Source organism: Molothrus aeneus, chromosome 11 (assembly GCF_037042795.1).
Source record: "Molothrus aeneus isolate 106 chromosome 11, BPBGC_Maene_1.0, whole genome shotgun sequence".
NCBI lineage: Eukaryota > Metazoa > Chordata > Aves > Passeriformes > Icteridae > Molothrus > Molothrus aeneus.
In genome coordinates, this window is record NC_089656.1 from 7,006,713 (window position 1) to 7,022,985 (window position 16,273).

At 42.6% G+C, this 16,273-nt stretch overlaps 1 protein-coding gene across 1 annotated transcript; it reads right to left on the reverse strand.

Moving 5' to 3' along the window:
• Window positions 1-3,995: 3,995 nt before the first annotated feature.
• On the reverse strand, window positions 3,996-16,148 carry CCNE1 (cyclin E1). Its single transcript, XM_066557322.1, has 11 exons — window positions 16,049-16,148; window positions 15,650-15,740; window positions 15,354-15,422; window positions 9,028-9,170; window positions 8,817-8,952; window positions 7,868-8,014; window positions 6,999-7,094; window positions 6,507-6,641; window positions 6,315-6,426; window positions 6,071-6,228; window positions 3,996-5,198 (listed from the first exon to the last, which is right to left on the reverse strand). Exons 2-11 carry the CDS (start codon window positions 15,683-15,685, stop codon window positions 5,076-5,078), a joined length of 1,155 nt encoding a protein of 384 aa, XP_066413419.1. The 5' UTR covers window positions 15,686-15,740; window positions 16,049-16,148; the 3' UTR covers window positions 3,996-5,075.
• Window positions 16,149-16,273: the final 125 nt, after the last annotated feature.

A 16,273-nucleotide genomic window follows, 5' to 3' on the forward strand; every position in this document is an offset into this window, starting at 1 on the left:
CACACATCTGTACATAAGCTACTTTGGGCTCCTGACCCTACTAAAAATAAAAGAATCTGCCCCCAAAGGAAGAAAATAGACCCAGCTCTGCTTTTAGCACCAGGAAAAACAGCCACCCCACATATGTGATAACTGCATGAAAATGTTTAGGCTTGTTGCTTTTCTCTGTCAGGAAAAATGTTTAGCTCTTGATTCAAGCCCTTATTTCATTTCCAAGGAATGCTACTGTACACAGTTTGTGAGAGACCCAAACATTTGATGCTTTGTTGTTGCCTTTATAGTATAAAGTATAATATATGTGACCAAAGACTGAGTTTTAAATAAAGAGTGACCAACTGTAGTTTTGCCAGAAAGGCATTAAGTGCATTCAGATTTACAGAAGCATTTCCCCTCTCCAGCCACTGTCTATAAACAAAGTAACTTCTCTTTTTTCAGTAGTCATGGGAATTTAAGAAAGCAACAAAACTCTTACTTCTTTAGCCAAGCCAAGGCAGAAGTTAACATTTGAGACTTATAACAGAGCAGGGGCTGATAAAGGAAATCTTTTCCCCTCAAATAAAGACAGTTCTTGTCAGGCACTTGCTCTCCTCCACCCCAGGAGCAGGGCTGGGCACATCTGACAGAGCAGGCACCAGGTGGGAGAAGCTCCATACATAATTTTTCCTCATATCCCAGGCAAACACATATGCTGAGGCAAACAGGATTTCATTTTTAGGATTTCATATTTTTCCTCCTTGAATATTATTGCCATCATGCTGAAAAATCAAAAAAATCAGTGCATTATAAAAACATTTACTTTCTCACTATATGAGTTACATGAGAATATGTTTGGCTTGGTAAGACAAACCCAGTTTTCAAGTAGATTTGCACCTCCAATAGATATTCTGCTTCCCTGCATTGGCAGCATCTGTAGGACAAAAGCCCCTGGGATCACAAAGGTTTTCCTTCCTTCCTTCCTTGATAGCCATCTCATTTAATTTGCCCTCAAACACACCAGTCTGTGGGGTTTTGAAATCCCTGGTTTTATTCTCCCTACAAAGAATACTTCCTTTCTTTTTCTAATGTGAAACTCACCTTTAACAGAAATAAAAAGCTTCATATACAAACCTACCCTTTCTGCTTAACATAAACTTCTTATTTCAAGAGATTGAAAGGGGATAGCTCATATAGCATTGCAATATTCTGCAGTCTTAGTTAAATGTTTGATTATGTATAAGCTGTGGCAACAGTGGACTACTCAAAATTTCAGAGAAACACATTTTGTACTTTTAAGCTGGTTTGCAGATAGTGTGGCTGAAAGAGCACAGGATCATCATCAAAATGCTCACTGTTCATCAACCCAAGCCAAGTGGGTGCTCTGCTGTAGTTTTAGCTTCAAAGCAGAGTTTCACAAATTGCTGTAACAACAAGAAAGGGACATTAAAGTCTGCTCTTATTTGTATATACTTCTGCCATCTCACAGACACACAAAAAATAAAACACAACCCCCAAAGCTCTGTTTGTCCACCTTGACTGGCCACCCCATGGCTGGGGCGAGGGCAGGACGACCAGAAGGGGAAGAGCCCTGCTGCTTCCTGCCACAGGCAGCACATGGCAGAGCTACATCCCCTATTTAAAATGCTAAACCTGAACAGAGACCACAGAGTCCAGGCCAAGCTGTTCTTAATCCCCAACAAATTCAAGGCTAGACAAAGCTAACCTGTGTTATTTCACAGCATGTGCCCATGTCACTGTCACTCTTTTTTGATGGTAGAGTCTTGTGGAAGATGGGGTATGAATAATCTGGTGCTTTAAATGTTGATAAATACCCAGAGACAGCAGTTCCCTGAATCCCCAGAACAGAAGGTTCATGCCAACAAACAAGGGGGAGTGGGTACATGCAATGTCACTGCACACTCACCAGCCCCCTGCTGCACTGCACACTGACCCCCAGCTGTTCCACAAGGCTTTACCCTGCAGGTATTTCTCCAAATAAAGCCTGGAAAAAGCCCATTGGAGGTTATGGCAACTCCCAAGCCTCCTGCACTCAGGCTGCTGGGCTGAGCTGTGTGGGCAGCAAATAGCACCCAGGAACAGAGAGAACCCTGAGCCAGGCTGAGGATTGGCTCTTGCCTCCACCTTGTGCAAGCAGGGATGTAATAAATCCCTCGTGTTCTAATTCCTGAGAACCAAAAGGAGATGCTGACCTGAGACCTAGAAAGAGAACCAGAGAAACCACCCTCCTGCTTTAGGGCAGACAAGCTATGCACACCTATTTCTGTGAACTATGTATACCAATTTCTGTTAGGTACCTACAGCATTTACAAGAGCTGAACATCTGGCTGACTCAGTGGGGACCACCATGCCTCCATCCTTTCTGCTCACCAGCCCTGCTCCCCTGCACCCCAGCTCACAAGTGCAGCCTCAGCTCACTCATTTGGGGCTATTTCCTTCAATACACCCACAGCAACCCCCAACTTCCAATTGCACAGTGGCAGTAATGCAAAATTAGCACTGGATTCATTTCTGTTGTTCAGTTCTCTGGTGCCCCCAGCTTTCAGACCAAGGTGAGGGTTTGATGCATTGTTATGGCAAACCTTTCAGGAGGAGAAGATAATCATGCACCACCTGGGTTACTGCAAATTCAATTTACTTTGCAGCATGCTTTATGCTGGTCTGGAGCTATTAAGGAGAGACAGTTTCCAGTTGAGGAGTGTGCAGCACTGTACAGCAAAATTGCTTTCTCAGGGCAGCCCAGTGCTGCCCTCCTGCATCACCCTGGGGCTGCTCCCCCCTGGAGGCCTCTCCCCACCTCTTGGAGTAGCACATCTGAGGGCAGAGCCTGCAGAAAAACAATATTTGGTATTAGCCTATCTTCTTTGCACAAACATCAGCCCAACCACCTCAAACTTTTTTCTCTTACCTAGCCAGGCAGAGCTTACTTCCCCCCACCAGACTGGGCCAGGATCAAAATTCAGAACAGGATCCACAAGCAAACAAATAGGGAGAAATCTCCCTCTTGGAGGTAGTTGTTTTTTTTTCTAATAGGGACAACTATTTTCCTTAAAATTACCTGCACTCTTTTCTAAAAATCTTCTTTTCAGCTTGTGGTAATCAATGCAATTTTTTTTTCAAGCCACCCTAGAAAGAGAGCACCAGACAGACAACACAGTATCCATGTGTAGCAATAGAAAACCAGAAACAATTTTTATAAAAGGTGAGAAAGTAAGAAAAAAGCTCTCAAGGTAGGGCCCCCCAGCTGGGATGTGACAGCATTCCTACCTGGGGAGCTGCAAAGCCACCATCTCCATGCTCTGAACACACTGCCTTCCATCAGAATAAAGGAGGCTGAAATGGAATTGTAATTTTTCTGTGAAACATCTAAAAGGGACTAAGATCTGAAAACAAACACCAAAAGGCCTAGCACTGAAGCATGGTTGCTGATTTAGGAATTAAGCCCACAGACTACCTTTCAGGAGGATTAGTTTCCCTCATCCACCCCCATTTTGTGTTCTACATTTAAGGACAAAGCACCAAAATACATCTTGGCAAATCCTTCAATAATCAGCAAAAATTACATCCCCTTTATCTAGTGCATGCAATTCCCTGAGAAATTAAAAGCTCTCTAAACTGGCACCAGCAAACATGTTCAGCTCACATTTGCACTTGTTAACACAGAACTTATAACCATTCATTGCAAGGAAAAAAAGCCAGCAGCACCAAAGAACTTGCTTACCATTAATTACCATAGGCATTTTTATTACATTAAAGCTTTAACATTTATCAGAATACTGGGTGAGGGAAGAGAAAATAGCAGAATAACTTAAAAAATAATAAAAAGCAGCCTTGCTGGGAACTACTGTTTAAAAAAAAAATCTAACCAACAACAGAATAGGAGCTTCCTGAAATATTAAATGTAGCATTTAAGTTATCTGCAGCAGGACATGAGGAACCCTGGTAGTCTCACAAAGGTTTTCAGTGTTATTGAACAGTCCTTCAAAATAAGCACCAAAAAACACACAAAAAACAAAGAACCATTTATTTCTGTGTTCTCCTCCTCTCCAGAACCATGAGTTTCCAGAAAATGTCCCACTAGGATCTCTGTGATTCTCAGACATTGCAAAAGTCAAAGACTTTCCTATAACAAGGCACATACCTCTCCAGAATTAAACTGCACACATGATTGTTTGTCAAATACTGTGCCAAACCCCCAATGTTTAAATGATTTTTAGGAAGAGGTAGACTTTTCCTACTGATCACCTCAGGGTAACAATCTAGACAACCTGATTCAAGAATTCCCCAGTAAGCTGATCATTACAGAGTGTTAATTCCCCATGCACTTGTCATGTCTACTATCCCCTCCCCAGCCTCCTGCACCTGGCTAGAGGAAATCCAAGTAGCCCAACATGACAATTTTACTTTAGTATCCAAATAAAAAGTTTCCATGGATAAGCCAATAGTGGTAAATAAATAAAGCAATAGTTTCTACACTATTCATCCCCAACTCCCACACTTATTAATGGTCACAGTCTGAAAAAACCTTAACTGATCATAGTTAAAAGAAATATAGAAATATACATAAAACCAGCTGTCTTAGACAGCATTTTTATTAAAAATGAATACACAGAGACATAGCAGCTTTTACAATAAAGAGTTTTTTAAAAGGCATCAAGTTGTAAGCCAACCATTCGAAAAAGAGGCTTTGAAATGTTGTCTTCCACAGCACTTTTTGCCCATTTGTCAGCAAGGGAGAGAAATCTGCAGATTACCCAGAGGACAAACAGGCACAGTAACTAATTTGAACTTCAAGCCCTTTTTCTGAACAGTTGATCAAGCATCACCCTCCATAGCAGCATCTGGAGCACACTTCAGTGTTCTTTCAAGTGGCTGGTGTACTTGATCCATTTCTTTAAAATATTTTAACATTCAATAAAACTATTTCAAATAGAAAAACTTCTGTCAGATGAAAGTAAGGTTTCCTTTTCAGATTCTGTGAAAGCTTATGAACTTCACTGGCAGCATTTCTGTAATGGACCAGGAGCCAAAACCAGCAGAACAGGCACTTGAGCAAAATTGTCCACCAACAATTCCTAAAGTCAGATTGATTGCAGTCCAGAAGACAGTTTCTTACTACTTTGTGGTGGTGTAAGGACACCAGTGGGGAAAGGTGAAGTCCTATTTTGCTCAGCCAATGTGGCTTGTTTTGCTTGAGCTCTGTCCTGAAAGCACATGAAAAAGAGAGGAAAAGAATTGAAATCTTTACTTTGGTGTGTTTATGCAACAGATCAAGAGAATTCAGTATTTTATAATCTGATAGACTGTTAATCTGGAAATGCATTGCATATCCATATCTAACTCCCCTAACAGTAACTGATAAATCACATAGTACACAGTAGTTACTTGTAGTACAACTCAAAGAGATCAGTATTAGTTTTTGGAATCTGATTATTAGCATTAGGCATTCATAACATACAAGCACTCCTGTACCTTCAAGAGAGCTAAGCAGAGAAACAATTGAGCAGGAAGAACTTTAACTTCTACCTAGAATTCAATAACCTAAAGAGAAAAACTAACCCCAATAGCTTAAACCACAATTCTTTGAACAAGATTTTGATCCTCTGCACGTTTCTCACATTAATAACCACTCTTGCTCCACTGCTTGTCAGTGACCACTGTCACGTAACAGTCCCACCACATCAGTCTCAAGTGATCAATCTTTGTTTTTCTCCAGATCAGACAAGACTCTATCAGTGGTATTTCCCAGAGAGAAAGGTCTAACACATGGTATTTGAAGTACCCCAAAGGGTAGAGAAATGCTTCTGATTTGAAATGCTTTCTGATTTTTATATGCTTTTGATATGAGAGGCTGAAGGCACATATTTTTAAACAAAATACTAAAAAAATCAGTGCCAAGAAAAGTATTTGTCTCAAGAATTTTGTATCTGGACTACAACCTTATACCTTTTATAATCTAAATACCCTCAGTCTCAACCTGCTCATGCTTCTCTTCAGCTGACTGTATGTTCAACCAAAGAAACAAGACTTGAGAGATTTCACAGACAGCTTTTTGGCTTCATTTGCATATACATACCAGCAAATCAAAGCTGTTGATGTGTGTCTGTATATTGTGCAAATCTTCAGGAGCTATCCCGCTAAAGTGTTTGAGTTTGGAGCTTCCTACTTCCCTCAGAGCCATGGCAAATGGGACCATCCATTTCACACAGTCCTCTATCTCACAGAACTCATAACCTGCAACACAAGACACTCATTTATCTGCCTGAATCAAGACATAATATTTGTCAACACACAAGACTGAAGTTTATAAATGCCAATACCTGAAACCTTCTGCATCAGCTCAGATGAGGAGAAGTGATACAAAGCAGAAGCTGCAAGTATTCCATAGGTATATTCCAAGCAGCCAATATCCAGCACACAGAGATCCAAGAGCTAAAAGACAATAGATGTTGGGTAAGCCTGACAGAAAACCATTTTTCCAGGTGAAACAGCATTTGAAGGAAAGGAGTTACCTCTGTTATTTGTACAAATATCTGCTGTGGATATTGTGGCAGCATTACTTCATAAAGATCATTTAAATATGCAACTTGCAGGTAAATGTTTAGCCACGATACAACTGTCAGTGGATTTAAGTTCCAATTAAGAGCCTGAAAGAACAGACACACACAAGATTTCAGTGCCAATTTAAGTTCCTAACTTAAACCATGCAAGATGGTTAAACAATCACAAACTCTAATCCCAGTTGGTTAAGGCATCTTTAAAACATGCAAATCAAATACTCTCTTGTAGCTCTTCCTGCTGATACAGACAGGGAACAAATAATTTTGTTAATACACACATACTGGTGGATGCTTTAGATCACTTGTTACCTAAAGAAAACACTGCTTTCTAATTAGTAAGAGAAATTGTGCCTGTTAACAGCACCTAAGATTAACTGAGAAGCTCTGCTTTTAGTCTGATTATGCTATACATTTTTAAAAACTAATTCCACTTGTAAATATTACCTTCATAATGATCAATTCCATACTGATGATTTCATCTTCTGTACAGGCTCCATCTGTAACATAGGCAAACTGGTGCAACTTTGGTGGATAAATTTCCTGAAAGATAGAAGATCAAGTCTTTAATTTGTGGAATAGGTTGCAACTAGTTTCATGTGTTGCTTTTACAAAAAGTAAAGAAAAAAACAGAACAACCACTGCTTCAGCCTGCCAAAACAGAAAGGGGAGGGGGGATAGTTCCTTATTCCTCCATTCTAATTCCTGTGTTCTCTGCCTTTAATAGACACAGATTTCTTGCCCACCATAGCCTTCAACTCTCACTTTGGATGGGTCAGTGCAAACCTACATTGTTTGACTACAGCACCACTGTCACTGTATCACAACTGACATCAAGATTATTTTCAAGCATCCTAAAGAAAAGGCCTTTTATCTCTTGCTTAAGAACAGACTGAACATCAGCTCTTTTAAACAACTAAGAGCTTAAAAAGCACTGTGTATTTTAGTAGTTCCAGTAAATAATAGCCCAGACTATCATGCAGTAGGTACTCCATTGCAATGAAATTGCAACAAGTGGTCTCTGTATACAGCACCCAGCCAAAAATTCGTTTAGCAGCTGCAACTAAAATTTTACATTTATTGTAAAACTGAATTCTCTAGTGAGAAAACTAGATAACATCACAGTATAATTTTACCCACTTCTAAAAAAACCAGGAATGTTTAAAACAAACAAAAAAATCTTTGTTCTGCCTCCCATTTGAAAAAAAAATGGTAGCAAGTAACTCCATAAAGCTTTCCACAATATGTCCAGCATCCAAGAAGTGTGCTGTGTGTCCATTCACATTTTTATGGCAAGTAAAGCTGGAGACACTTACCTCAAGCTTTGCTGCTATGAACAGAGAAGTGACACCAATAAGCTGTAATAGTGTTTTTACAACATCCTGTTGTGTGGCCATAAAGCGATCAAAGAAATCTTGTGCTAAATAAAAAGTTTCTCTATGAAGTTTGTAGGCTTCACAAACCTGGAGAAACAACACAGATTACAAAGGTCAAGAACAGTGTTAAAGAGTCAAAACTAGATGCTACATATGTATCCAAAAAAAAAAGCATAAGATAGACATAAAATCTATATTAGCATTCTACTTCACTGCTATTGTGAAGTAACATGTTAACTAACTGCAAGAGTTAAACAGTTTCCTTTGACACAAGATGACTGCCATTACAGTAACTTCCAAGAAAAAAACCAGATCAGAGTGAAAACCCTTCTAGGAAATGCAAGCACATGTTCCAACAATGTGAGAACATCAGTTCCTCATTTTTTGCAAAGATCCATCATTCCAACACCTCAAAAGAGAAAATTCTCACAAGCACTTTAAGAACAGGGACTATGCCATCAAGTCACCCAAACAGTGAAACAGACTCAGACACAAGAGGAGCTGGAGCACATTCTGCATGACAAAAACAGATAAAAAGGCTAGGAGATGGATCTGATCTCAGAGCTACCCATCCTACCTCTTACAGTGACTTTTGTAATTATTTGTTCAGCCTTTGTCTGCAGTGTGATCTTAAAAGCTTACCCTGTGATAGGGACAAATTGATTATTGCCCACTATCAATCTCAATGAGTAACAGAATGTATTGACAGTCTGCCAATCATCAGCTCAATACATCATATATTCTTTAAGTTTGGTGTCATTCATTGACAAAATTTAAGATGAAGACAAGTATCTGGAGCTAAACATGCTCCTGAAGTGCACTCATGACAGTTATTAGTGCACTTCAACAAAAGCACACTTGAAACACTCAGAAGCACAGAAAAGCTTACCTCCATTAGCCAGTCTAGAAGGATGGTTCTCATCTTGGGCTGCAGCTGGGGGTGCCTTTGCAAGTAGAATTTATCCCTCACATAGGTCTCTTCTTTGTTTATCATGTTTTTCCATACATCATCCTTGTTTGCCCAGCTAAAAGAGATCAATGTTTAGTCTTGGCTCATGAGACAGGAGGAAGGCAGAGCAGCAGCAGCCCAGCACACTCACCCTAGAGCTGGCAGTGGGGTAGCTCTGGTGGGAACAACGCTCAGGTGGATAAAGCGCGAGTAATCGACACGGACGGGATCGTCGTCTTTGTCTGGAGTGGGAATCAGCATGTGGGCATGCTCGTGGATGTTAGTCCAGGACTTCTGTCAAACCAAACACCAGATTTCACACTGTGCTTTTTAAAGGAATCATTTTAGCTGTAGGTAGATAACACTCATAACTTCTATCACAATTTCTTGCCAGTGTCTTATCTCTTTGAACTGCACAGAATCACAGAGGGGTAGAGACTGGAAGGCACCTCCAGGTCTTTTCATCAACCTCCCTGCTCACACAGGGCCACCAAGGGCCAGCTGCCCAGGACCATGACCAGAAGGCTTTAGAATATCTTCAAGAATGGAGAGTCCAGAACAATTTTGGACAACTTGTGCCATGCTTGGCTGCCCTCACAGTAAAAAGTGTTCCACAATATTCACAGGGAACCTCTTCTGCTTCAGTATGTGTCCATCTCCTTTTGTCCCCTCACACAAAGAGCTTAGCTTCATCTTCTTTACATCTTCCCTTCAAATAGTTATAAACAATTGACACAAATCACCACAGATATTTTCTCCAGGCTAAACAGCCCCAGCTTCCTCAGCCTTTCCTTATCAGCAAGATGCTCTGGTTCCTGAATTCCCTTAATGGACCTTTCTAGACTCTTTCTTGTATGCTCAAGTCCCTTTTTTACTGGGGAGCCCACAGCTGGACACAACACTACAGATGTGGCCTCGCTTGTGCTGAATAGAGAGGGTAGAGAAGGTAGAGAAAGTTTGGAACTAAAGCTGAAGAACATCCACCCTGCTCTTTTGAAGGACTGTGTTTCATGGAAGGATACCCAAGGCAGAACCTCCTACTCTCATGCTGTGTTTTGTTTTTACCAAAAATATATTTGCCCTCAGGTACAGAACAAGCAGATGGAACTCAAAGACCCAAATATGAGGTCAGGATTTCTGGTCAGGAATATGTAGATAATATGCCTGAAGCCATGCTCTCATGCCTGAAGCCATGCTTTCATGCAAAGCATCTCAGATGGTGAACACAGCAAAATAGTTTGTAGGATTTTGTACTCATTCATTTAGCAGAGTTAAGATAAAAGCCCAAAGCACTTATGACCCAATTTTCAGAATACAGCCAAGTACATGTTAAGCAATTGCTACTAAACTATAAAGCTAATAATTTTATATGTTGAATTCTGCCATGGTCTGTAAACATCAGCTATCCAAAACTTCACCTGTCATGTCCTTTCAACTTTTATTTGGACCAGAACTTAAATCTAGGTTTACTCTTCTACCATCTAACTCTTAAATAGGATCTTGTACACTTCACACAGTGCCCCAGGAAAACACTACTTGATTTGCAGTAGAATATGAAGCCAGCACCAAGTCATCATGCCTAAGCAAATTAAAATTTGGCATTTCTGTTTAATACTGAAGTCAGCCATCTTGCTGCAAATTGATCAGTTCTGCACCACTAAAAGAACTCCCTAACAGATTTCTAATATGCTAAAAAAAAAATAAAAACAAGTTCAGAAGAATCTTTAGCTACCATCAAGTAAAACACTATGTGAAACTTTGCCTCTTGCAAAAAAGCTTCCACAGCTGATTTTTGCCATCTTTCTTACATATGACATCACTTTCCAGCAAAATGGCTCCTTCCTGCACCGGTTTCACAAACAGAAACCACTGACTTGATGAAACCAAAACCACATTTCACAGCTCTCTCACAGCTAAGACTGCTTTGCACTTTAAATTACTGACACATAGAGCAAGTCTTTTTTCTTCTTGGGAGTTCTACATGCAAATACAGCATAGCTATATACACAGCCATGCCAGGATTTAATTTGGGTGGGGAGGAGGCAAAACAAGGGAATAGTATCCTTATCTTAAAAATTAGACTCCTTACAAACTGAAAGTTCAAATGAAAATATCACATCAGCGTTGCTTTTAAGTTAATTTTTGTCCTCTCTCAAAACTAGACTTTAGTCACACTTTGTTCTCCAAACTGCACAGCAAGCCCAGCTGCCAACAGCCTTTGGAGAAGTGCTGTCTTATCAGTTAATCAGCAAACAGAAAAGCAGTAGATTATACAGTATCTATTTAAAGGTGTCTACTACACCAGCAGCTTCTGAAGGACAAGAGACTTGCTCACAAAGCTCTCAAAGAGACACATCACGTGCAACAATACTAAAGATATTTCACCACCCTCAATTTTCTATGAAAAAACAGAAATCAAAGTTCAAGAGCCTCTTAGGTGTTTTGAAAAGAAGGGAAAACAAAGTTTTTGACAACATAATGTCACTTAACAAGACACTGGGGAAAAGATGTGAGCAACACTACAAGTACACAGCTCAGCTAGAGACAAGAATGAAACTAATGTGCAGGGCCTCAAAAGAAAGCAGCCTATGGGGAAGGAGACAGGAATTAATTAGTGTGGGTGAGGGAGCACCATAACTCTGGCACACATTTTGGTGGAGAGAATGAGCATATCAATCAGGCTCTTCAGTCTTTAAAACTGATTTAGCAAGACACTCAATCGAAAGCAAGAAACACTATCAAGAAACTGCATTACCTCACACTGCAACTGAAATAGGAGCCACTACTGAAAAAAGAACAGTTTAAGGTGGGGAGGGTATGAGGAAACCATGAAGAGTTTCCTTTGGGCTTGCATAGAGCCAATCCAAAAGTGAAGACCTGTCAGAAAGCAACAGATGCTACCCAGAATCTGTGCAGCCTAACAGAGGAAACACTACAGTCCTGAGGAGTTCTGAGACAAACAGGAGCTGAAGCAGCACACAAGCAAAAACATCAGTGGGGAGAACAGCCTCTTCAAATCTGTGTGGAGCCCAGCAAGAAAGCTTGGTGACTCCCACAGTAATGTTCTAGGTAAAGGAGCAACTAATCAGATGCTGATCTCTATCTCAGACCTGAGAACAAAAGACAGACTGGAGGAAAAAAAGCATCTGAGAAGGCTCATTAGGAGGAGAGGTACCAAGAGGGAAGAAGGTGGATGATAAAGCACCCAAGCCCATACAGCTCCAAACAGAGAAAACCCAGGAGTTCAGAGGTGGGGGTCTTTATAAAGCTCAAACATTAGCAAGCCTCAGTTTCCTGCAGCATGTCACCATTCACTGATACACCAAATATTCATAGAAAAAAATCTTTTTGAACAACTTTCAGGATATGGATCAGACACAAAACCGAGCACTGGGGTTATTGGTTGCAGGCCAGACAGGGCCTTCAGTGCAGAGCACCTAAAAATACAGACTGTGCACCTCAATGGGAGCTAGGGGCCACCAGAATGAGTTTCCACTGACAAGCAAGGAGTGCAGCAAGAGGAAGAGAATGACACAGAACTGCATTCAAACAGCAGCACCAGAGGTTTTTCAGCATGGAAATCAATGGCAGGGGAACAGGCCTGTTTGTCACCTTTAGAGCAGCACCTTATACCACAGACAATGGTATCACTTCCAAGTCCACAGCCTTAGTTTGCCCATCAGAAATACCAAGACCTATAATTCTAGCCACTTTTCACTCATAGGATGCATTACTTTGAAGTACTGAATTTTTCCTTGCCATCAGAAGGGAATTCCAGATTTCACAAACAGGACAGAAAAGAGCAACTTACACTATTAAGTTGGTCCAATCCTCTTGGGATAGCATAGGAGCTTCTACTCCTTTGAAATAAGAGTCTAAATGTCCTAATCCAGGTTAGAGCCAAGTCAGTTCTCAACCTGTGTATAGTTTGGACTCCTTTTTGTTAGCCTTTGTTTTGTTTGGTTTTTTTTAACTGAATCTTCAAAAGTTAATCTAGATTAGTAAAAGAATCTTTTTTGAGGCTATTTTCAAAACACTTAGATGGAACTCTTTGACAATGCTAAAATCAGATTCTGAAAAACATCTAGTAAGAAAGTGATCAAAACTCCTTCCTGAGAGCTTACTCCACCTTTACACATGAAAACATTAGCCAGTTTCATCTAAAGAAACTAACTTGCAGATTCCATTCTTCACTTTATATGGAGGTGACCATGCAACTTGCATTACAATTAGACAGATTATTCTAATCTAGTTAGATGAATTTTGTTTTACATGGAGCCTCAGAAGTGTATTCATCCCCACACAGCAGCCAGAATTAGTATGAGAATTGCTAGCAGAATTACAGCAGTGCCAGTTCTCCAAAATCAAACACAGAATTTATGCAATATTCTGCTGTCACAGACCTGATGATATAGCCACCCTTTCATCACATAAAGGGTAACGGCATCCTAATTAAGAACTGAGGCCTTATGTTCCACAGAAGAAAACTAATGAATTGACTATGAAGATGTCATAAAGTGGGATGTGACTCTGATATTTTGCCTTGTGGATAAACTAGTGTCAGTAAACAATTTATTTAATGTAGAAGTCATGTGGTATAGGCTGCAGTGGATTTATAGCTGCCTGCATTTTAGAACTGCCGTGTCTCCACAGAATAACTGTCGCCCTGGCTATCATTCCAGCCTGCTACACTGCTGCTGGAACCGTAAACATATTCTCATTAGTGGTCCATGGCAATTTATATCAGAGAATAGCTTGTGTCACACCATAGACTGAAGAGCTGCTGCTGTGCAGCCAAATGTTAGCTTTTTTAACCAGATCTGGAACAATCTGGCTACTTTGTCACAACAAAAATACCTGATCTATGCAGGGAAAGATATATAGGCATGATGTTATTTATTGTTTATAGAATGAAGGGGTCAAATTCCACCAGCATGCTATAATGACCTCAAAAAATTCCCAAGAACGATTTTTGATGCCTATTGCCTAAATTATCTAAGTTTTAGTTTACCTATCCTTCCTGAAGTAACACTGAAAGGCTACCAGGCCAAGAGCACAAACAAGAAGACGAAATTGGAAGTCTTTATCTGCTTTGAAAGTTTAGGTCAACATATACAAAAGGTACCTCAAGTTTCCTTCCACTGTCTTTCTGGAAGACAGTAAAATTGGATCCCCATTGAGATTTTTTAAAACAAATTCTTCATTATTATGCAATAAACATGCATGAGAAGGCCATGCTCAGTTTAGACAGAATGAATCTTCTGGTGAAGGAGAAAGCTGCAGTGAAGGACAGACAGCTCTTCCTTGTCAGAAGTGAGAAATTAGTTTAATATACTGTGCAAAAGAAAGACAGAAGGGAAGGAGAGATCCCCTCATTAAATGCTCACCATTTGAGCCCTGCTTAATATGTTGACTGATAACTAGTGTACGCAGTTGCAACAAGCAGAGGCCATTCCAAACAATGATGCCCATCTGTTATGGTAGCACTTCAGTCTTAGAACTTCCAGCTGCCACTTTGGGTTAGATGTGCCACATTATGCACAGCCTGGCCTCCCAAACGAGGACAGGCTGCACACCCTGCCCCTGACTTCTGCACCTTCAGCATCACCCTGGGTGTGCAGTGACAGGCTGAAGGCTCAGTGACAGGGACTGAGCAGGAGTGCACGTGCCAGGGAAAAAAAGGGAATGCATCTATTGCAGAACACAGGCTACTCAAGGTACAGAAGCATCACACTTTGAACATCACACACCACATGGCATTCAACTTTTTAAGCTGGTTCATTCTACATGCCTTGCTGAGAAAGTCAGCAATGGTCACTATCAACCGCCACTGCAGGACTGATTTTCACAGGTAGAGTGACTTTACAGAGATATTCCTTTGTTCTACAGAGAAACAAAGCCTGTTTTACCACACCATGAGAATCAAGTATACACTTCAAAGTTCTAACAGGTACCCCTTACTTAGTCTGTCTGATAATTGTCAATGGGAATAGAGCTGATCTAGGAGAAAAGGGGATGCTCTCCTCTTTCCCAGATGACAGAGAAGTAGAGACATGACTTCAAGGAGCACCACCTCAAGAGACGATCCTGTCTGCATGCTTAAGGAGCACATATACAAGCATAAGCACATGACTGTACTTTTGCCCCTCTCTAGAGAAGCAAATGCAGAGTAGGTCTAAAGGCTTGACAGGTGCACCCTTCAACTCAAGGACAGCTGAATTCACTTCAGCATTAACATAATGCTTCAGACCAACACAGGCCTTGTATCTAACAAAGGCTTCAAAACTACACATATGAACGGAATTGTTCTGCACACTCCATCATCAACCAGGGCAACGGTCCCCCTTGCCCACTGCTATACAGCATGTGGCAGCAGCATACCTGTTTCACCACGCTGCCATAAATAATGATGTACTGCAAAGTAAGTGCAAGGTTAAATGAGCTTACAATATTTACATATAAAGCCAATTCAATTACCTGTTTTTCGCACGGCTTTTTTCTAGTCATCTCCATTTTGGCAATTTCTTCATCAGGATCCTGTAAGAACTACAAAAAGCGACATATGATTTCCGGAGCACAAACCGCGGGCCCAGCAGCTGTTGGCCATAGTGACACACGCCTGTTCCCGCAGGAGCACAGCCCCGCAGGCCCACCCAGCCCCCGGCCCACCGCGTGGGGCCCGCACCCCAACAAAAGGCGGCGAGGCCGCGGGGGCCCAGCCCGGCGGCGGGGCGGGCGCTGGCCCGCGGGCACCGGGCCGGGCCCGCACTCACCGTGGCCACATCAGCTTTCCTCTTGCGGGCTCGCATGGCGTACTCCGCACCCGCGTCCCCCTTGGCAGGACCCTTGTCGTTCGCGCAGTCGCTGCGGAGAGAGGGGAAGCTGAGCGAGCGCCGGCTGGGGAGGCTGCCGGGGTGCCCGGCCTGCAGGGCCCCAGGCAGGGCGGGCCCGGCGCACTCACCTCTCCCGGCGCATGGCACCCGCCTTGGCCGGCGGGCCGAGCCGAGCCGAGCCGAGCCGAGCGCGGGACGGGGCCGAGCGGGTCCCAGCCGCAGACCCCCCCCACAAAGGCTGGTAGAGGCGCGCAACGGGCGGCCCGACCGGCCCCACCGGCTCCCCCCGCCCCGCGGCCGCCCACCGCCCTCTGCCCGCCCGCGCTGCCGCTCACTCACCGCCGCACCGGCCCTCGCCGGCCGGGAGCGGGTGGTCGGCGGGTGCCGGGCCGGTGGGGCAGGGCGGGAGGCGGGCGGGTTCCGCCGGGCGCCTGCTGCCTCACGGCGCGGCAGCTCCCGTCCCTGCGCGCGGCGCGGGCCGCGCCCGGCGGGACATTTAAACGCGCGGCGGCGGCGCGGGGCCGCCTCCCGACCGCGCACGTGGGGCCGCGCGCGGGCCGGGGC